The sequence below is a fragment of the Bufo bufo genome, chromosome 11 (genome assembly GCF_905171765.1).
Source record: "Bufo bufo chromosome 11, aBufBuf1.1, whole genome shotgun sequence".
In the NCBI taxonomy this organism is placed as follows: Eukaryota; Metazoa; Chordata; class Amphibia; order Anura; family Bufonidae; genus Bufo; species Bufo bufo.
The window spans coordinates 27870357-27893431 of NC_053399.1; the positions used below are offsets into that span (position 1 = coordinate 27870357).

A 23075-nucleotide genomic window follows, 5' to 3' on the forward strand; every position below is an offset into this window, starting at 1 on the left:
TCTGGTTCGGTTCCAAGGTTTTTTACAGTACAAGTTAATTTATGAAGTTATTGCGCGAAGTCTATAACTTCGGCTCATCGGAGCCAATACATTCTAATATTGTACGGAGCTCCTGCTCATCCCTAGCCATGACCCATGGATGTGATTCCCCTGCAGATCACGGTGCTTCTTTGTGGCAGTACACTGTATTTTATAGGTACGTCCTGCTTAATAAACAAATTCCCCAAGCCAGCGACTGTCAAAAATACTACTACAACAACATATAGTTACCCATTTAATCCCCCGCTGTGGCTATCCACGTCGCTGCTGCCAGTATACGCTGCTGCAGCCAAGGACTGGCCTCCACTGTTTATGGTACAAGACCGTTGAGGGTAGTGATTGTCCGCAGTAAAGATGTGGCTGTATACTTACAAACAGGGTCCGGCAAAGAGAATCTGAGTGGCAGCGCTGGGAGAAGAAACGAGTGAGTTTCCGTTTTTATTATTTTATGACGATTGCTGTCCTTGGGGGGTCATTTTATATTAGCACTTTTTAGGTCTCATGATGAAAGCCTCGTTCCATATTCATCGTTAGGGCACATGGACGTCAGAGAGTAGTACCCTGCGCTGCTGCTCCCCATCCCATAGATGGCAGACCTGCTCATCTATGTATTACGCTGGGTTCACACCAGAGCGTACGCTCTGTATGCGCGATTGTACGGGCGTTTGCAAACGCGCATATAGAGACAAGCGAACGCCCAGTGTCGCGCGTTCCCGGAAGTCTATGTACGGGAACGACCGACACTACGCCCCAAAGAAGCTCCTGAACGTCTTGGGGCGTTGGGCGTTTTACAGCGCGATCGTACGCGCTGTAAAACACCCAGCTGAGAACCATGCCGATAGGGAAGCATTGGTTTCTCCTTGTTGAGCGTTTCACAGCGTGTAGGAACGCGCTGTAAAACGCACAGGTCTGAACCGGCTGTTAAAGAGGACCCCTCACCTCTCCTGACATTTAGTAACTACTTGCATTCCCCATGTAATAAAAATTCTGGAGCATCTATTCTTCTGACTCTATGGATGTGCCGTTCCTTTATTATTCCTGCTAGAAGTTATGAACGGCAGTTTGAAATGAAGGTCCAGGAGGGCGTTACCATTTGGGGTCCCTGTGCAGTCTGACACAATGATTGGCTTGTGTAGGGACACCCCCCCCAACTTCAGATCCAAGTTTTAAACTGGTTTTCAAGTCCCGCAAGACTTTGGTAATAGCTAATTTCCCCTGTCAGAGCCCATACATTTGAATGCTGTATGGAGGTGAATCTCCGCACAGCACTCAAACAAAGTTTTGACCGAAGTGACTTCAGATCCATCTTCGCTCAGCACTACCTGTGGCGATCCGCTGCTCCCCTGACATAGGACTAGGGCTGCAGTAAATGATTATTTTAGAAATTGAGTAATCTAATAACAAAAAACTAATTAAAATAATGTTTTTCTTTATAAAAACTCATCAGCCCCCCCCCCCCAGATTCCTAGTCACCAATATTATATATCGCTCAAAAATAAAATAAAAAATACCATCTCTATATATGTTATGTCTGTCAGCGGATCACACATGACACATTATACTCAGTACTTTCCATAATGCAACAGTTCTCTCCGAGCGGTCACTTTCCTGAAGAGACGCAGTGTTATGTATATTATATCTATGTGCATGTATACAACATAAACATGTGGATCCCCGTCTATATATATATATATTACAGTACATACTGTACCAGCAGTGACTGGGAGACATTACACGGACATGGTGTAGGAGGTCTCATAAAAGGGGAGCTCTCCAGTCAGTATGGGGGATCCTGGACACCGGGCCCCTGTCTACATGACATATAGAGCAATAATTTCCATATATATTATTGAGGAGCGGGCTGGGGACCCTATGGCGATCATATACAGGGCCCTCTGTCTACATGACATACACTGCTCAAAAAAATAAAGGGAACACTTAAAGGGTTTCTGTCACCCTGCAAAACTCATTTTTTTTTTTTGGGCTAGTTAGATTGCTCATAGTGCGATATAGGAGAATATAATGCTCTTACTTACTTTCATGCGGCCGATTCTTTATAAAACAAACTTTTATAATATGTAAATGAGGGCTCTAAGAGCAAGTAGGGCGTCTACTTGCTGGTAGCCGCAGCAGCAATCCGCCCCCTCGCCGTGTTGATTGACAGGGCCAGCCGTGATCTCCTCCTCCGGCCGGCCCTGGCAGTAATTCAAAAATCGCGCGCCTCGCGTCATTCGGCGCAGGCGCTCTGAGATGAGGAGGCTCGTCTCCTCAGCACTCCCTCAGTGCGCCTGCACCGATGACATCACCGAAAGAGAAGACGTCATCGGCGCAGGCGCACTGAGGGAGTGCTGAGGATACGAGCCTCCTCATCTCAGAGCGCCTGCGCCGAATGACGCGAGGCGCGCGATTTTTGAATTACTGACAGGGCCGGCCGGAGGAGGAGATCACGGCTGGCCCTGTCAATCAACACGGCGAGGGGGCGGATTTCTGCAGCAGCTACCAGCAAGTAGACGCCCTACTTGCTGGTAGAGCCCTCATTTACATATTATAAAAGTTCGTTTTATAAAGAATCGGCCGCATGAAAGTAAGTAAGAGCATTATATTCTGCTATATCGCACTATGAGGAATCTAACTATCCAAAAAAAAAAAAAAAAGAGTTTTGCAGGGTGACAGAAACCCTTTAAACAACACAATGTAACTCCAAGTCAATCACACTTCTGTGAAATCAAACTGTCCACTTAGGAAGCAACACTGAGTGACAATCAATTTCACATGCTGTTGTGCAAATGGGATAGACAACAGGTGGAAATTATAGGCAATTAGCAAGACACCCCCAATAAAGGAGTGGTTCTGCAGGTGGTGATCACAGACCACTTCTCAGTTGCTATGCTTCCTGGTAGATGTTTTGGTCACTTTTGAATGCTGGCGGTGCTTTCACTCTAGTGGTAGCATGAGACGGAGTCTACAACCCACACAAGTGGCTCAGGTAGTGCAGCTTATCCAGGATGGCACATCAATGCGAGCTGTGGCAAGAAGGTTTGCTGTGTCTGTCAGCGTAGTGTCCAGAGCATGGAGGCGCTACCAGGAGACAGGCCAGTACATCAGGAGACGTGGAGGAGGCCGTAGGAGGGCAACAACCCAGCAGCAGGACCGCTACCTCCGCCTTTGTGCAAGGAGGAACAGGAGGAGCACTGCCAGAGCCCTGCGAAATGACCTCCAGCAGGCCACAAATGTGCATGTGTCTGCTTAAACGGTCAGAAACAGACTCCATGAGGGTGATATGAGGGCCCGACGTCCACAGGTGGGGGTTGTGCTTACCACCCAACATCGTGCAGGACGTTTGGCAATTGCCAGAGAACACCAAGATTGGCAAATTCGCCACTGGCGCCCTGTGCTCTTCACAGATGAAAGCAGGTTCACACTGAGCACATGTGACAGACGTGACAGAGTCTGGAGACGCCGCGGAGAACGTTCTGCTGCCTGCCATTAGGTACCGAGATGAGATCCTCAGACCCCTTGTGAGACCATATGCTGGTGTGGTTGGCCCTGGGTTCCTCCTAATGCAAGACAATGCTAGACCTCATGTGGCTGGAGTGTGTCAGCAGTTCCTGCAAGACGAAGGCATTGATGCTATGGACTGGCCCGCCCGTTCCCCAGACCTGAATCCAATTGAGCACATCTGGGACATCATGTCTCACTCTATCCACCAACGTCACGTTGCACCACAGACTGTCCAGGAGTTGGCAGATGCTTTAGTCCAGGTCTGGGAGGAGATCCCTCAGGAGACCTTCCGCCACCTCATCAGGAGCATGCACAGGCGTTGTAGGGAGGTCATACAGGCACGTGGAGGCCACACACACTACTGACCCTCATTTTGACTTGTTTTAAGGACATTACATCAAAGTTGGATCAGCCTGTAGTGTGTTTTTCCACTTTAATTTTGAGGGTGACTCCAAATCCAGACCTCCATGGGTTGAAAAATTTGATTTCCATTTTTTAATTTTTGTGTGATTTTGTTGTCAGCACATTCAACTATGTAAAGAACCAAGTATTTCAGAAGAATATTTAATTAACTCAGATCTAGGATGTGTTATATTTGTGTTCCCTTTATTTTTTTGAGCAGTGTATAAAGCAATAATATAATTTCTATATATTTTGCTGGGGGTCCTATGGCAATCTAACACAGGGACCCCTGTGTACATGACATAATATATTTTCTATATAGTTTTTGGGATGCCCTAGAATGCAGGATGTGGAATATAAAGAAATTATTTGCATACATTTATTTGGGGACCCCTAACATTAAACAGGGAGACCCCCCAGTCCCTGTGGAATGTAAACCAGTTTGCACACCAGTACATTGGGGGAAGCTGGGGACCCCACAGCTGACATGATCCAGGGGCTCCCCCCAGTCTATGCGGAACATAATGCACTGTCTCAGGGGACAGCTTGTGTACATCGGGGCCCCTGCAGGTGAGGGCCCTTATGATCCGGTGCGCACATATAACGGCCAAGGACTCACCAGCCGGTGTGGGGGTCATCTAACACCAGCAGGATACGGGACTTCCTCCCGGGGCCCCCTGCACTCTGCTCCTCCAGACCCGCCGTCTGTTTGACCATGTTGGTGATGGAAGAGAAGCGCCTGGCCACCTGCGTCCAGCTCTGCCTGCTCCTGTCCAGCGGGTGGTTGATCATGTAGCCATTGGTGAGGGTGGCGATGAAGCTGCTGTCCGAAAGCCGGCAGGTGACCACGGAGCGGTGAGTAATAACAAGCGCTTTACTCCCGCTCCGTGGTCACATGACACAAACGAATCCTCAATGCAAAAAGTTTGCATCGAGGATTTTTTTGTGTCGAATTACTCGATTCAATCGAGTAATCGTTTCCGCCCTACATAGGACTTCTCTTGGAGAGCTTATGACGGCTGGAGCTTTACGGCAATCTTGGTCCTGATACACATTGTGCCATTTGAACCGAGCATCGCGAATCGGAGGTTGCTACAGCTGCGACCCCAGAATCTCCAAAAAATCCACTGCTGGTCAGCCCCATTAATTCAATGGCTGCCGTGCTACCCAGCGATCTTTGGTTGTGTGACGAGGTCCCAGCCTTAGGCCTCATGCACACGAACTTATTTTCTTTCCGTGTCCGTTCCGTTTTTTTCTGCGGACCGTATACGGAACCATTCATTTCAATGGGTTCACAAAAAAAACGGAAGTTACTTTGTGTGCATTCCGTTTCCGTCTTTCCGTTCCGCAAAAAAATAGAACATATCCTATCATTGTCCGCATTACGGACAACGATAGGACTGTTCTATTAGGGGCCGGCTGTTCAGTAAAATACGGAATGCATATTGACGTCATCTGTATTTTTTGCGGATCAGTTTTTTTTTGCGGACCGCAAAATACATACGGTCGTGTGCATGAGGCCTGTTTTAGGGCGTCTTCACATGCTGCGGATTTTGTTGCAGAATTTTTCGTGATGGAATCAGTTCCATGTATTTGAATGGGGCTCAAGCACATGGATTTACGTGAATGGAACTGATTTTCAGTTGCAACAAAATCTGCAGCGTGTGAAGGCGCCATTTACACGTCTGTAGATCGTGTCTGCACCAGTTCCGCAATTATCCGGAACGGGTGCGGACCCATTCATTCTCTATAGGGCAGGAATGGATGCGGACAGCACACACTGAGCTGTCTGCATCCGCATTTCTGAAGTGCGTCCCCGAACTTCCGGTCCGCGGCTTCAGAAAAAAAAATAGAACATGTCCTATTCTTGTCTGCAATTGCGGACAAGAATAGGGAGTTCTATGGGGGCAACGGCCGTATTGCGTATCCGCAATACACTACGGACGTGTGAATGGACCCTTAAAAGGGTTTTCCCACCTGAAGTTCACAAGCTGCAGGAAAGACAAAGACCTAAAACAGCGCGTCATAAAGACGCCAGACCGGTCAGAGGTCTTCATCGCTGACTTGTTTTACAGTCTATGAGGAGCCTTCCACTTTCCTAAATCTATGGCATATCCACCCCACAGGTGGGACCCGGACCCCTGTCTGACTGCCGCTTTGAGGGGAGAGGTGACCGCACATACATGACTCTCTCCATTTACTTCTATGCTTACTTGGTTACTTTTTGGACCTCCCATAGAGGTTACATGCATTTATTTTTCCATCACGTTTTATACACTGCTCGTTTCCATGGTTATGACCACCCTGCAATCCATCAGCGGTGGTCGCGCTTGCACACCATGGGAAAAAGCACCAGCCTGTGTCAGCTCCCACTGTCCCAGGCACCAGAGAGGCCGGCATTTTTTCCTATAGTGTGCACGCACGTCCACTGCGCCTGGATTGCAGGGTGGTTGTAACCATGGAAACGAGCAGTGTATAATGTGATGGAAAGGTGAATCCAGCCAGCGAAGGAGGCAATATGGACAATCACAATACATTAGTAAGTGCCTTGTATTAACTTTCTCGACACAATAAATGCCATTTACTGAAGACACAACCCCTTTAAAGGGGTCAGCCGAGATGCGGCCGACACTTCCGGGGTCACGTGCCGTACTCCCGGGCTGAAATCACGTGGCGGCCTCACGGATAACCGCTTTCAATGCACAAAGGACAGGGCTTAACCTCTCAGCTTTCCAGCGCTGGCCACAGACATCCACGAAAGGTGATCCATTTTGTCCTCTCCCGCTGAAACGGGGGATACCCAGGGTATCTGCTGGCAACGGTCCATAAAACACGTACTGGATACAGCAGTTTCCACAGACTTGAATGGGCAGGTTTAGAGACTAACATAGCGCATGCACATGATTTTTTGGTGAGGACACACGGCTATGTGCATGGCTGGGATCAGCCATTTCCGGCACTACCACTCCCAGCACGCTCAAGTCATTGCTGCGGGGAAGAGCACAGAAAGTGTGCATGCTGGGAGTTGTAGTTTCACAAGCACTGTGTGAACAAGGCCTTACACACCTCACAGGGAACTGGGGCCACTTACAGTCCCACATGCACAGAGCAGTATTACAGTCCCAGCTCTATGGCTACACCATACATTAGTAATCTGGAGAACCACGGCTTCACGTGAAGGCCTGCGGCAGCACTGTAGTTGCGAGGCACGCTGCTACTTGTAGTCCCCGCACCTTAGGTCCAGGCCTGCCCTCTGCTATGAAGTTTCAGCACTTTCAGTAGTTCCACCCCACCCCAGTGCAGTGAAAACAACACCCCATTCCTGCGCAGCGTTACCCGCCCTTCCCCCTCTTCCATCCGGGCACTTCCCGCACCGACCAATCCCACGTCCCCTTTACCAGCGCTCTGCACTCTCACCCTAGCTTGCTAGGCTTGGGCCCTCGCCTCTCTGCTGGTGTGGAAGCAGCGCGCCGCAGCCAATCACAAGGCGCCCTCCTTTTTGAACCTGATCGTTCGTCAGCGCAGGGAGGGCGGGGCTAAGCGGCCAGGCATGTTAGGTTGTGTTTGTGTTCTGTGTGCCATGGACTCAGCCCAGTGATATTGACAATAGAGAGGAAATTGACAAGAGGGGGGCCCCGTCCTGACCGCCGCCAGCAGCGCTCCTCTCCCTCTGCCCCCCAGGGACAGCCACAGGCCCAGGGAATGTGACTCCCTTTTCTTGTCGGGGATTCTCGCGGTGATTGTGAACGGAAGGAGGATTATCCGGGGCTCGCAGGAACAAGCTGCTGCCGGGGGAAGCGCTGAGGCCTAGACTGCGAGCGAAGCAAGCCACAGGGAAGGACGGGAGGGAGGGAGAAGCCTCTGCCAGCGGCGCCGGTTACCAGGACACCCCCTGCAAAATCTCTAATCCCTATTAAGAGCTCCAAGGTAATCCACACATGCCTGCTCCGTGTGTCTGAGGGGCCCCTCCCCCTGTGTGGATATGGGGGGGCTCTAGCCTCCAGTGTATGGAGTATACGGATATATCATAGTGTGGATATGGGGGGGCTCTAGCCTCCAGTGTGTGGAGTATACGGATATATCCTAGTGTGGATATGGGGGGATCTAACCTCCAGTGTGTGGAGTATACGGATATATCATAGTGTGGATATGGGGGGGCTCTAGCCTCCAGTGTGTGGAGTATACGGATATATCATAGTGTGGATATGGGGGTGATCTAACCTCCAGTGTGTGGAGTATACGGATATAGCATAGTGTGGATATGGGGGGGCTCTAACCTCCAGTGTGTGGAGTATACGGATATACCATAGTGTGGATATGGGGGGGCTCTAACCTCCAGTGTGTGGAGTATACGGATATACCATAGTGTGGATATGGGGGGGCTCTAACCTCCAGTGTGTGGAGTATACGGATATATCATAGTGTGGATATGGGGGGGCTCTAACCTCCGGTGTGTGGAGTATACGGATATATCATAGTGTGGATATGGGGGGATCTAACCTTGTGTGTGTGGAGTATACGGATATATAATAGTGTGGATATGGGGGGGCTCTAACCTCCAGTGTGTGGAGTATACGGATATACCATAGTGTGGATATGGGGGGGCTCTAACCTCCAGTGTGTGGAGTATACGGATATATCATAGTGTGGATATAGGGGGGATCTAACCTCCAGTGTGTGGAGTATACGGATATATCATAGTGTGGCTATAGGGGGGATCTAACCTCCAGTGTGTGGAGTATACGGATATATCATAGTGTGGCTATAGGGGGGATCTAACCTCCAGTGTGTGGAGTATACGGATATATAATAGTGTGGATATGGGGGGGATCTAACCTCCAGTGTGTGGAGTATACGGATATATCATAGTGTGGATATAGGGGGATCTAACCTCCAGTGTGTGTAGTATACGGATATATCATAGTGTGGATATGGGGGGGATCTAACCTCCGGTGTGTGGAGTGTATACGGATATATCATAGTGTGGATATAGGGGGATCTAACCTCCAGTGTGTGGAGTATACGGATATATACCTGTCCATATACTGTGCAGTGTGGACATATAAATATACTGTGTGTGTGTGTATATTTAGATCTGACCACCAGGGTACAGAGATGACATGTATTCTATATCATAGTGTGGATATGGGGGGGATCTAACCTCCAGTGTGTGTAGTATACGGATATATCATAGTGTGGATATGGGGGGGATCTAACCTCCAGTGTGTGTAGTATACGGATATATCATAGTGTGGATATGGGGGGGATCTAACCTCCAGTGTGTGGAGTATACGGATATATCATAGTGTGGATATGGGGGGATCTAACCTTGTGTGTGGAGTATACGGATATATCATAGTGTGGATATGGGGGGGCTCTAACCTCCAGTGTGTGGAGTATACGGATATATCATAGTGTGGATATAGGGGGATCTAACCTCGTGTGTGTGTAGTATACAGATATATACCTGTCCATATACTGTGCAGTGTGGACATATAAATATACTGTGTGTGTGTGTATATTTAGATCTGACCACCAGGGTACAGAGATGACATGTATTCTATATCATAGTGTGGATATGGGGGGGATCTAACCTCCAGTGTGTGGAGTATCCAGAAGTCATACTGTGTAGTGTGGACCTCTATGTACTGTATATATGGGAGGGATCCAACCTCCAGAGCAGTAGTAGTAGTTCTTGCACTTGGCTCATCCCCTCATTCGATGTGCGGAGTCCCATCGCGGTGGCAGATTCTGCGAGCCTAGCATTGGCAGAATACAGGCTGCTGCCTATGGACCTGCACTATCTGAATATTAGAGAGTTGCTTATAATGCAGTTCCTTAAAGGGGTTCTCTGAGACTTGAGTCTGAGGACCTGTCCTTAGGATAGCCCATGAATAGGTGGCAGTCTGAAGACCTGGACCCAGCGCAGTGATCGGGCAGTTAGGAGGGGCTCCAGTGCCAGGTATGGCCTTCGTGGTGCTGATTGGTCTCCCACCAATGAAATACCATCAGTGTTACGTTTTCGGAGAACCCCTTTAGCACGACACATAGTTCAGTTGTCCTCTGTGTGCACTATGTAGAACAGTGATGGGCAACCCACGACTCTGGGGTCAGACGCTGCCTTTGGTTCCTCGCCCTGGTCCCCCGTTCCTCTGGGGTGCTGTATAGTCCACGGCTTCACACCTACGTGGCTTCTTGTCACACACAGTGGGCGTCCCGTCCCCCGCCTGTCGCCACTTTTAGCACATAATTGTATTCCCGCCATTATTCCTATTAGAAGTTTGACTACTTGGGGAAGGTGTCTCTCCACAGCCTGACATCGTCTCATCAGTGCTGCCCGTGGACGCGCCCCGTTTACAAGGGGAATAATAACGCCCAGCTCTCTACTTATTCATATGCTTATAGTAGGAATACTAGAGAAACGGCACCATTATTTACATAAGAATACTCCCGAATTATTACTACATGGGGAATGCAAGCAGATACTGGAACAGACATGTCCGCAGAGGGGAGAGCTCCTCTTTAAGGTGGTCTAAGAGGCAGAGTTGCTCCCCATAGAGCTACAGAAACGGCTGAGCGCGCTCACTAGACTTTCCGTATCCCCCATAGAATACAATGGGGAGTGAGCACCTATGGGTGGCCTCTTTGCAGTCGGGGACCTAAAGTGTGCAGCGTGGCCCTTGGAAGGTATAAAAGGCCACCCCTGATGCTGCGGTAGAATGGCCGCGATGGTTATTTTGGCTGGGTGCTATGCGCCCCTTCTGCTCCGTTTTTTCCTCCATTACTGGCACCCGATGGCTCGGGGAAGCCTGTCCTCCCGCATACCTCGCATAGATGCATGGCAAGTCGTGCAAACTGCAATTACAGGAAAATCTCGTTCCTGCTTCATCACCTGGAAATGCCACTGAATGAATGGCCTTGTGGAACAGGCCGGAAGGGGTTAAGGAAGAACGCTGCACCTGCGTCTTAAAGAGGCCTCAATAATTGATAAGGCAGGTAATAGGAAGAGCTTCTGTGTACGGTGCTCCCGACCCCCTTGTATGCCGTGTCCCTGTAGGGGGGGGGGGGGGGGGCTTGGACTCCTACCTGATGGATTATCGGTGAAGGGTGCAGCGGCAGCAGTTGCGCCCGGGCCCTAGCACTTGAGGAGCCCCGAAGGCATTATGAATGGCACAGGGTAGGTAGGGTCCAGGAGCTTCATGTTGCGCGTGTTTCATTGTGCGATACTATAGGATTAAAGGGTTTTGGAACTACTTCTGACCGTAGTAGTGACTGAGCCGGAATTTAAAGGGTTTCGAATAACCCGATCCAGGAAGCCGATCCACTTCATATTTGTCACCCGCGCCTATGGTTTTGGGCTTTCTATTGAGGTCTGTGAACGTTCTTATTGCTGGGCCACTTTTTTCGGTAGCTGATTTGGAAAAACACTTAAGAAGTGACGGGTTACTTCTCGGAAGCAGAATTGATTGTGGATTTCATGGAAGTCAATGGAAAGCGGAGAAACCTCAACCAAAAACTCCTTTAAAACTTCCTCCAAATTAGAAATCTGCCTCTAAAAACAACCACAAAAAACCCCCCAAAAACATGAAACTACCCTTTAAAGCAGGCATGCTCAACCTGCGGCCCTCCAGCTGCTGCAAAACTACAACTCCCATCATGCCCTGCTGATAGCTGTAGGCTGTTCGGGCATGCTGGAAGTTGTAGTTTTGCAACACTGGAGGGCCGCAGGTTGAGCATGCCTGCTTTTAAAGGGTTACTGAGTTTTGATCAGGGGAGGTCAGAGACCACCATCGGTCGCTAAAATGATAAGAGAATGCGGGATATGCGAATGAACGCTTCGCTCTCTCCTCGTTCTAGAGATGGGTGGGGGTCTCCACTCAGACCTGCAATGATCACAACTTTTGGTAAGTTTCTATGGAAAAGTTTTATGAGAACTTGGAGACCCCTAAGTATTGTTCACCTTCGGCTCTCTGGGAAGGCTATAGGGTTGTACCTGCACAATGGACGTGGAGGATGAATAGTGGACTCCCCCTTGAAGTCTGCCGTCAGGGATAACCAGACCCGACATTCTGAATGTCAACTTAACCCCTAGGGCTGAGGGTCGGGGCAATTATCGGGGATGGGCGTTTGTAGGAACTCTCTCGTTTCCGATAATTGCCTGGTGTAAATGGCGTTGTTCCCCTGACGAATGAGCTCCTGGCTTGTTTGTTGGGTGATCGCATCTTTTAGCACGGCACTTAAAGGGAACCTGTCACCGGGATTTTGGGTATAGAGCTGAGGACATGGGCTGCTAGATGGCCGCTAGCACATCCGCAATACCCAGTCCCCATAGCTCTGTGTGCTTTTATTGTGTAGAAAAAAACTATTTAATACATATGCAAATTAACCTGAGATAAGTCAGAGCTTGAAAATATGACTCTTCTCTGGTCACACAAGTAAGATATGACTCTTTTATGTTAATTTGCATATGTATCAAATCGTTTTTTTTCACACAATAAAAGCACACAGAGCTTTGGGGACGGGGTATTACGGATGTGCTAGCGGCCATCTAGCAACCCATGTCCTCAGCTCTATACACAAAATCCCGGTGACAGGTTCCCTTTAAGATCACTGCTTGCTGGCGGCACATTCTCCTGTGTAAACAGGGTTCTGCTACCGACACATTAAATAGTTATGGGGGATGAAGGACCGTAATAGCGATCACTCATTCCAGTACACGTAAAAGCAGCTCTCCACCTCTGCTCCAGATCAGGGGAATGCTCAGGTCGTTCCCCATAATTGCCCGAGCATCAACGTGCGAGAAAGGGCTTTTAGGCGTTCACAGCTCAGTTTGGATGGCGCTGCTCGATTTTGTTGGGCGCCTTTATGGTAAATGGTGTCGGTACACTACGGTGTGCCAGTCCTTAGCCAGGGACACCCATGGGGGGAGGGGGTGTACTTGGCTCTTTTCCATAGAGAAAGATGGAGAGCTGCCTCCACAGGCAGCTTTGTATGGGTTGCCCCCATGCATACAGCTATATTACAGAGTATTGCGGTACAAGCCTGTAATACTGTGCCTGTGACACTTTAGGAACTGTACCGTTATATGAAGGCACGCAGTTCCTTTTCCTCAAGTATTCATGAATTACCGATGTGATGGCCTACTCTGTTCCGGTACTGTGCCTCGGGGAGGTATCGCGCACAGAGCGTATGGCTTTGTCAGGACTCCTGAGGTCACAGACCCTGCAGCCAGAGCTCGGGGACCGTACACCGCTCGGCCATAACTGGAGCAGAAAAAATGGGCATGCGTAAGGATCCGGCAAGGGACGACTTACCTCTGCGACTGGGCCAGAGCCTCTCCAAAGCAGCAGGTCCTGTGCGGTGTTCCCATTATACATTGGTTAGTACAGCCCAGCCGAGAGTGGTCCAGTGAACTGGCCACGTAGTCGTGGATGCCCGAGGCTCATTGATGTGTCTGGGTATTGAAGGCTATCCCATGTGCAGAGCGAATTGCACAAATGTTAATACTGGTTATGATGGAAAGGTGTTGATCGCATGGGGGCTGTGTAGCCGCAGAGGGGTCGGAGTGCCCAACTGGCAACTGCTGTGAGAGCGTACAATGGGCACGTGAGCATCGTAACAGAGCTGTGGGGCAACGGAAGGAGACGGCCTGCTGAGATGAATCCCCTTTTCTTCCACGTCATGTGGGCCGCTTGGTGCATATTCATCCTTTACCTGGAGAAGAGATGGCACCAGCATGAAGGAGACAAATTGGCGGAGGAAATGTGGTGATCTGGGAAATCCTGGGTCCTGTCATCATGTGGATGTGACGCCTGCCATCTACCTAACCACTGTCCAGAAAGGTATTCCCTTCATGCCAGCGATGTTCTCTAACGGCAGGGGCCTCTTTCAGCCGCATGTTCATGCCGCAAAAAGGGAATGAGGAACACCTCAAAGGTCATGATTTGGTCTCCAAATTCACTAGACCTCAATCTGATCGTCATCCGTGGGGATGTGAAGGCCCACCTTACCACTTGTATATCTGCAGGAAACGTCACAGTGCCACGTCCAAGAGGACTGGTGCCACATGCTTCAGAGGTCTGGTGGAGTCTCTCAATGGATCTGCACTTAGTGGGTGACTTGAATGGGGGCCTCTTTGGAGGGGCCCCTGCTAGAGGTAGGCGCGGGTCCCACCTCTGGTATATGCCGTCACGGTCTCCCCTGTAATAGAGAGCATGTCGCTGCTTGGACTCAGGAGAGCTCTTTCTGGTTGAGATGCTCTGGCCGTCCTCTGGATCATTCGTGGAGATGCTTTTCTAAAAGCTGCCCCGGTAAGAACAATTTTATGATTAAAATTCATGGACACCTCCACCGAACCTGCTGGTTTATTCACCAAAAAGTGCGACGTTTCGACCTCCCGGTCTATCTCTTGAATTGAATTTTTCTTTTTTGAGCAGTCGCTGCTGCTTTTCAGTGCCTCCGTTTCCCCCGTGTTCTGTAAAGGATATATCTTTAGCTCGTGTTATATGTAAGATAAACAGCAGCGGCAGGAGGTTTACATTGCTGCAGAATACACTATACATTTAGGTAAGTGCCCGGTCGCTGCTGACTTACCCGCCTTTTGGTTTGGGTTCTTCTGCCTGCGACGTCTCGGTAAGATACGTAGATTGTGCGGCAGTGCACGGCGTCCATGTCTGAAGTGGTCGTCTCGCCCCATCCAGATACTTCATTTGTCTTTACTGCGATGGGGATTTTCCTGCCAGGGGTGTTGGTGGCAGAACGTATGAACAAGAGCAGGTTTGTAAGGCCATATCCTTAGGGTGGATTCACACCATGTTTCTTATTTCCAGAAGGGAATTTTTTTTTTTTTTTTAGGCCTCTTTCACACGGGTGTTTCGGATTTGCTCTGGATGCGTCGCGTGTGCATTGCAGGAAAACCGCGCGAGTAGGCATGCAATTGCAGTCGGTTTTGACTGCGATTGCGTTCCAATGTTAAGTTTTTTTCCGCGCGAGTGCAATGCGTTTTGCACGCGCGTGAGAAAAAACGGAATGTGGTACCCAGACTTCTTCACTGAAGGGTTAGGTGTTCTATTCATTTTATTATTTTCCCTTATAACATGGTTATAAAGGAAAATAATAGCGCTCTTAATACAGAATGCTTAGTAAAATGTGGCTTGAGGGGGTTAAAGGGATTCTGTCACCTGCTTTTAGCATTTTAAGCTGGCACCATCGCTATGTTGACTAAAGTACCTCATTTCCAGGACTCTTCTTGTTACTTATTTTCGTTTGGTAGTTTTGTTATAAAAGCGTTTTTTATTTTTTTTTTATGTTATGCTAATTAGGGTCTAAGGTGCTCAGAGGGGCGTTTTTTTCAGTCTCCGGTGCCCAGTGACGCCCCCCCTGCAGTGCCCAGTGACGCCTCCTGATCATCAAAACACCTCCCACAGCCCGGCAAACGGTTCCGCCCCCTCCCCACGTCATAGTCTACCTTATAGATATGCCCCGTCCTCCTTCCTGTCTGCGGCCAGAAAACTCGCGCAGGCGCAGTACCGCTTGCGGCCTCCGCAATCATCAACCTCCTGAGGGCAACAGCCTCAAAAGTCTCACTGGGCATGCGCCGAGCCCAATGATGTGACCTGAGCGCTGTTGCCCTCAGGAGGTTGATGATCGCGCAGGCCGCAGACGGTACTGCGCCTGCGCGAGTTTTCTGGCCGCAGACAGGAAGGAGGACGGGGCATATCTATAAGGTAGACTATGACGTGGGGAGGGGGCGGAACCGTTTGCCGGGCTGTGGGAGGTGTTTTGATGATCAGGAGGCGTTCTTGGGCACTGCAGGGGGGCGTCACTGGGCTCCGGAGAGTGAGAAAAACGCCCCTCTGGGCACCTTGGACCCTAATTAGCATAACATAAAAATCGCTTTTATAACAAAACTACCAAACGAAAATAAGTAACAAGAAGAGTCCTGGAAATAAGGTACTTTAGTCAACATAGCGATGGTGACAGAATCCCTTTAAAAAATAAAAAATAAATTAACTCCCCTCATCCTCTTGATCGCTCAGCCGGCATCGTCTTCTTTCTTCTTTCAGGACCTGCAAAAGGACCTTTTGATGATGTAACGTCAGCGCAGGTCCTGCTGAATGAAGATAGAAATCCTGATCGTCTCCTAGCAACCATGAGTGGAAATTGCACTGCATCTGCGGATGCTTGCGATTTTCACGCAGACCCATTCATTTCTATGCGGCCTGCGTTGCGTGAAAAACGCAGAATATAGAGCATGCTGCAATTTTTCACGCAACGCACAAGTGATGCGTGAAAATCACCGCTCATGTGCACAGCCCCATAGAAATGAATGGGTCCGGATGCAGTGCGTTCACCTCGCGCATCGCACCTGCTGGCAGTTCATTTATAACTTCTAGCAGGAATAATAAAGGAATGGCGCACCGTAGAGTCCGAAGAGATGCTCCACAATGTCAGGAGGGGTGGCTGCTCCTCTTTAACGTATCCTCCTATTATTGTAATTTTATTTTTTTGTGCATTGCTTCAGAGAGCTGCTGGATGGGGTAGTGCAGACATCTGCGCTGTCCCGTCAAGTAAAAAAAAAAAAAAACGGACAGGAGCGCACACTAGACAGGGTGTATGGGCTTAATTGGCTTCATCATATATTCGGTGCATCCTCCGACAGTCTTTGCACCTAAATAGAAATCTACGACCCCTCTGAGCTGCTGTAGATTTCTGGCTTCATTTGCACCAGAAAACCGGTGTAAATTAAGATAAATTTGTCTCTGCTGTCGGTGAGGGCGGTGTAAATGGAGGGACTTGTGACTTTGGGCGATTGATAAATCTCCCCCCGTGGTGTTACAGGGGTTTGTCCGCTTTGTTTATATTGATGACCTATCCTCGGGATAGGTCATCGGTATGGAATCGGGGGGGCTCCATCCACGTGAATGGGACGCCGTAGTTGTAATTATTCTGCTCCCCGCTGCAGTTGTGACGGCGAGCAAAACTACAACTCCCAGCATGCCCACACTACCTACAGCTGTCAGCCTACAGCAGGGCATGGTGGGAGTTGTAGTTTTACAACTGCTGGAGAGCCGCAGGTTGGCCCCACCCTGGGTGTAGGTGATCAGCGGGGGAGGATAGGTCCTCAATATAAAAGAAAAGCAGACAACCCCTTTAACCATCTTTGCGGCCAGAACCGGCCCCCCCATAATGACTCAGAACCTCATTACACTGATGAGTACAGCGCTCTTCTGTGGTCGCCTTGATCTCGCCCTATGAAGAGAACGATCTACTATTATAATGGGCATTACCGTGCAGTGAACACCTTCCCCTCACAGCAGTAGTAAACTGACAGTGGATTACTTGGCTATATAGGATTTTTTTTTGTTTTTTGTTTTCTCTCTGCGCTGCTACAGAAGAATAGTAGTTTGTATTTTATTTTTAGTGGTGAAAAGAAAAACAAAACAGCCAACAATTCTAAAATTATAATAAATAAATATCCCTTTCTGACAAACCTTTGACAACTAGAAGCGTGAGCGAGATCTGCTCATAGTGGTTGTCGGGTCTTTTCTCCTCCTCGTTGGCCGGAATCAGTTGCTCGTAATAATTGCAGAAATGTCCTTTTTAAATGGAGGCGATAAAATGAAAGCGTGAGCCTCCTGCCTGCTGACGGCCTCCGGTGACCTCATCCCACCGTGGGCCGTCTGGTGACAGGTGTCAGCATGTTGTCGGATCACCTGGGATGAGTACATGACAATCTGCAGCACACGCCAAAAACGGATTTGAATTAATGCCGAAGGCAAAGGAAGTAAAAAATATAGTTCAGAGGGCCGGGGGAAGGGCAGTCTTCTCTTCCTGGGTTTACTCTTCTACAGCTGTATGTTAAAGGGGTTGTCCAAGATTTATATTTATTTATTTATTTATTTTTATTTTTTTATTTTTATGATCTTTCCTCCGGATAGGTCATCAGTATATAATTAGTGAGGGTCCGAGATCTGGGACCCCCGCCGATCAGCTGTTTGAGAAGGCAGTGGCATTCCTGTGCGCAGCGCTGCCTTCCCGTGGCCTACCAAGCACAGCGCCGTGCGTTGTATAGTGGCTGTACTTGGTACTGCAGCTCAGCCCCATTCACTTCTATGAGTTGCTCCTACCCCACGTGATTAATGAATGTGCCGTTAACTCTACGGGGATGTGAGACCGGCTGCACGACTGTGCGCCCCCTTTATTGTGCTCGCCTGTGGGGGCGTCGGGAGTCTGATTCCCCCACCGATGGCGCATTGACAGATCGCCCATCCATAACCTTTTTAGGGTTCCCACATACGATGTGGTCAGGCGGCGATATCTGCGTGCGGATTACCGCTAATTGCCGGGCGGCACGTAGAGGGGAGCCCCAACAATCGCCAGCAGCAGCCGCGCTGCCTGGGCTGTATTCACACTTGTTGCTGAAATTTCTGAATCTGAAAATGTGATCCATTGATCTGAATGAAGGCGATTCTGCGGCAAGCACACGGGTTTCTGCAAGCATAATTTAATCAGGTTAATTAGAGCTTTGTCTGTTAATGAGCATACAAGCCATCGGATATGTCGGCAGCAGCTCGCCTGCTTGTTGATAGTTTCCTCACTACAAAGCAACACAAAAGCAAGCTGAAGACGCTAGAGGACCCAGAACAGCTGACATATCTTCCCTTACAATGCTGCTCCCTGTTGTCCTCCTCAGCCGGATGCTGGGCTTGGTATACAACCCTCCAAACATTGCTTGTAGCGCTATAATGGGAGCCCTTAAAGGGCATCTGTCAGCAGTTTTGTACCTATGACACTGGCTGACCTGTTATATGTGCGCTTGGCAGCTGAAGACCTCTGTGTTGGTCCCATGTTCATATGTGCCCGCATTACTGAGAAAAATGAGGTTTTATTATATGCAAATGAGCCTCTAGGAGCAACGGGGGCGTTACCATTACACCTAGAGGCTCCGCTCTCTCTGCGATGGGATCAGGCAGTGTAAATGTGTTCATTCCTGTCAATCGGTGCAGAGGGTGCAGCAGTTGCAGAGAGAGCAGAGCCTCTAGGTGTAATGGTAACGCCCCCGTTGCTCCTAGAGGTTCATTTGCATATAGTAAAACATAATTTTTCTCAGCAATGCGGGCACATATGAACATAGGACCAACACAGATGCCTACAGCTGACAACAGGTCAGCCAGTTTTATGAGTACAAATCTGCTGACAGACGCCCTTTAATTTAACCCTTCATTGATTTGGCATAGACCTTGTTTACTTAGAAGCTACACTTTTGACTGACTTTGGCCATCTAGTCAATATCTGTCATTCTCCTTATTCCCCTTCTGCTGTGTTCACCTGTTGCCATTGCCCTTTTTTTTTTCTCTCCTCTGCTTAGTATAGAAAACGTGCAATCTTTAGTTACAAGGAAACTGTCAACAAGCGGGCCACTTTGTATACTTTTGGGAATGTTAATGAAAGAATATAAATTTGCCATGGCACTGACTGACCCTTCTCTCCGTTGTTTTTGTCTTCAGTAGGGATATGTCCTCAGCACCAACCACTCCTCCATCAGTGGATAAAGTAGACGGATTTTCTCGGAAGTCCGTCAGAAAAGCCCGGCAGAAGAGGTCACAGAGCTCTTCACAGTTTAGGTCTCAGGGCAAGCCTATAGAGTTAACGCCTCTGCCTCTGCTTAAAGGTAAGTGAGCGCGCTGCATGTACTGCAACCGAGCGCGCTGCATGTACTGCAACCAAGCGTGCGGTGACCTGTTATACAGCGGTGTCATCGCTTTATGGTGGTGGGGGTCTGGTTCTAACCCCACAGTGGTTTACTGGAGTGCTGTGTCCGCGCCCTGGTCAGTGGGTAGGCACCCGACCTCTGGCACCCCGGCAGATATGGCAAAAATAACAATGTGCCGCTACTTGATAAGATTCTCCTTTTATTGAATCATCCTTTCCCTAAAATCAGAGGTATTACAGGGCACCTATCATCAGGTTTGTCCCCATGACGCCCGGCTGACCAGTTGGCAGCTGAAGGCATCTGTGTTGGTCCCATGTTCATATGTGTCCGCACTGCTGAGAAACATGATGTTTTAATATAGTATCTGATCTGTGGGGTCTGACACCCGGGACCCCCAACGATCAGCTGTTTGAGAAGGCATCGGCGCTCGCAGTATCGCCACGACCTTCTCTCGGATTTTCTAGGCCAGTTCGTCGGTCAGATGACCTAGGATCAGCTCATTGAAGTGAATAAGGCTCGGCTGCTGTACCAAGCACGGGGAAGGCCGTGGAGCGCTGGTGCCTTCTCCAATAGCTGATCGGCAGGGGTCTCCACCAATCGGATGCTCGTGACCAATCTTGATCATAGGTCATCAGTATTAAAGTCTTGGAAAAACTTTTTTTTTTACATTCTACGATGTACTGGCATCGGACAAACCCCTTTTAGGTCTGAGTCGTTCTCTCATGAGTTAGGTCTGTATTTAGAAAAGCTGGGTGATAGTTCTGATCCCACCATGAACAGTCCAGTCTGCAGCTCTGCTCTTGCTGTCAACTACCACAGCCCCTACAGAAACCCGACGGGCTCCGTTACAGCCAGTGGGCTCTGCCAGGATTTGTCTGTATCTCTTCATAGGGATCACTGCTCCGTCAGGGGAGCTAAGTTGGTTTTCAAGCCTTGTGGAGGCTGTTATTACATCCATATTGTGCAATGTGCATTACATATATGTACCATTGTTGGGTTGCGGTGCTCTATTGTATCTGTGATTAAAGGGGTTGTGCACCGATTTCCAGACCCCTCAGACTGGCGGGACCCGCGTTGGTTGTCATACTTATCAGATCTCCAACTCGTTCGATCCTTGGCCTCCGCTGCTTGTCTCAATTCCCCTCCATGTAAACTTCTGGTTTGATGCGGCCACAGCGGTAATCTGCTCCCCTTGCGTCACGCGGCCATTTGACATGATGTAAGGGGAGCAGCAGTCTGAAACCGGATGCTTACATGGAGAGACCCGAGACTGAGATCAGGTAAGCATGGTCACCAACGCAGGTCCTGCCATGCCAGTCGGAGGTCTGGAAATTAGTGCCCGACCTCTTTTAAGGCTAATGAGCAGTGTTCACATTTCAGTTGTGTGTTTGTGTAATGGGGCTGGTGCTCAGACCCCAGGGTGCGAATTACGGATGGCTCAGTTCCATGGTCATCCGTGTATGACGTATCGGGTTTAATTACATAGTGCGGTAGAAGTGCAGATTTTCCAGTGATCCCTCACTAGATCACTTGCCTCATCCCCTGTAGTTAAAATGGCCTTTCCAAGCTGTTGGGCAATTCCCAATAAAAAAGTTCATTCTGGAAAGACTCCAGCTGAAACGAAAACACCCGAGCCAGCTTACCGTACTTTGTAATGACTTCCTCTGTCCCTCGGAGTTCCCTCTCCCGTCATTAGTCACTGTGATTCAGTGTATGCTTTTCTATACAACTGCTCCCTCTCTGTATATTGGAGGCTGCAGATTTTAAATTTTTCTAGCCAGAAAAAACCCATCTTGTAGCATATTACAGTAGCTGCATAGTAGATGAGATTTGTTAAAAAATAAAAAAATAAAATGTGTATCCTGTGGGGGGGTCTTACCACTGGGACCCCCACCGATCACGTGAACAGGGGCCCCGTACCGCCTGCAGCCCCTGAAATGAACGAGGCAACTGGTTGCACCTGCGTGTAGCCGCTCAAATAATTTCTATGGGAATTCCAGAGATCGCCGAGGACGGCGCTCACCTGTCTCCGGAATTCCCGTAGAAATGAATGGAGCGGCTGCATGCATGCCCATCCGGCCACTGTGTTTCAAGAGGCTGCAGGGGGTATGGGGCCCCTGTTATTGTGATCGGTGGGAGCCTATCACTTCCGAATTTAATAGTTACCCCCTATCCTATGGATAGGGGGATAACTTAATGTATCTAGACTACCCCTTTAAGGGTTTTGTGCAGCCGCAGCCAGGCAGAAGCCTAGATGTCACATAATAAGCCTACAAGCGAAGCGTGCCACTGACCACATGGCGACGTGCAGACCAATAGGATCGCTCTGCCTTCTTAATTATAGCACACGGTTTAATTATTCCTAATTGGGGCGTCCATTGGAGCTGACCTATATCCATAATCGTCTCTGGTAATGAAGTTGTGAACGTTTGATGTGCGCCCTTTAATAATACGTCTGCTCTGCGCGCAGAAACGAGTTCAAGGCTCTTCCGGACGTGGCAGAGATGGGGCTCGGGGGGCGATCTGCGCCTCTCTGTCGCTGTAGGTGCTACTGCTCACAATCACGGACTGTACGAACCAGGACTCTACAGCAGGGATCAGCAACAAGCCGCTGTGCAAATACAACTCCCATCATGCACACTTTTTTGGCTGCTCTTATAACTCCCATAGAAGTAAAAGGAGGATTATGAGAGTTGTAGTTTCAGAACAGCCGGAGTGCCGGAGGTCACTGATCCCTGCTCTAGAGGACCTGTCCCGTGTCACACGTTTCTACCGATTTGAAAGCAGGCTGTGTAATGCTCATTTTCCCCTGCGGAGGCGCTGCAGGGAAATAGAACAGTTGTTGCCCGGTTTCCCCAGCGGATTTCTGTAGATTACAGCAGAGGGACATTTTGCCATCAATTCATTGTCGAGCAAACTTTTTAACAAGTAGGGTTTGTCCAAAGCGGAGAACCCCTTTAAGGCCATAGATGCTCACAGAATTTTACAAACAGTAGGAGTAATAGTCCTTTCTTCTGCCCTGGAACGTGTCTCGCCAATTAATGGAAATTGGTACCTGATCCTAAAGTTTATTGGCTCCTACATTTTATTTAAAGAGCCTCTGTCAGCATGATCAACCCTTTTAAACCAGGCATATTGCCGGGTAGGGTTGATCATGCTGGCTAAAATGATACCTTTTTAGGGTTCATAGTAGCAGATTTTTATATGTATGCAAATTACCTATTTGGAGCACCAAGGGTCTGGCCTTCTGCACTCCCCCTCCTCTTTGATTGACAGGGCTAGACCCCTCATGTAGCCCACTGCAGAGTCGAGGCGGCTCAGTGACTCGGCGCCTGCGCAGTGGATCAGATTCTGCTTTCCGAGCTCTTCCGATCCACTATGCAGGAGCCGAGTCCCTGGAGCACCTACTCCTCCTATG

At 49.1% G+C, this 23075-nt stretch overlaps 1 protein-coding gene across 3 annotated transcripts in view; it reads left to right on the top strand.

Annotated features, from left to right (window-relative positions):
* The first annotated feature begins 7477 nt into the window (after window positions 1-7477).
* Window positions 7478-23075, top strand: part of PPP2R5E (protein phosphatase 2 regulatory subunit B'epsilon) — a 68381-nt gene continuing 52783 nt past the window's right edge. For all 3 annotated transcript variants that reach the window (XM_040411758.1, XM_040411759.1, XM_040411760.1), the window contains exons 1-2: window positions 7478-7869; window positions 19452-19615. In XM_040411758.1, coding sequence (XP_040267692.1) covers window positions 19459-19615 — 157 coding nt within the window. In that variant the 5' untranslated portion in view covers window positions 7478-7869; window positions 19452-19458. The remainder of the gene's footprint in view (window positions 7870-19451; window positions 19616-23075) is intronic.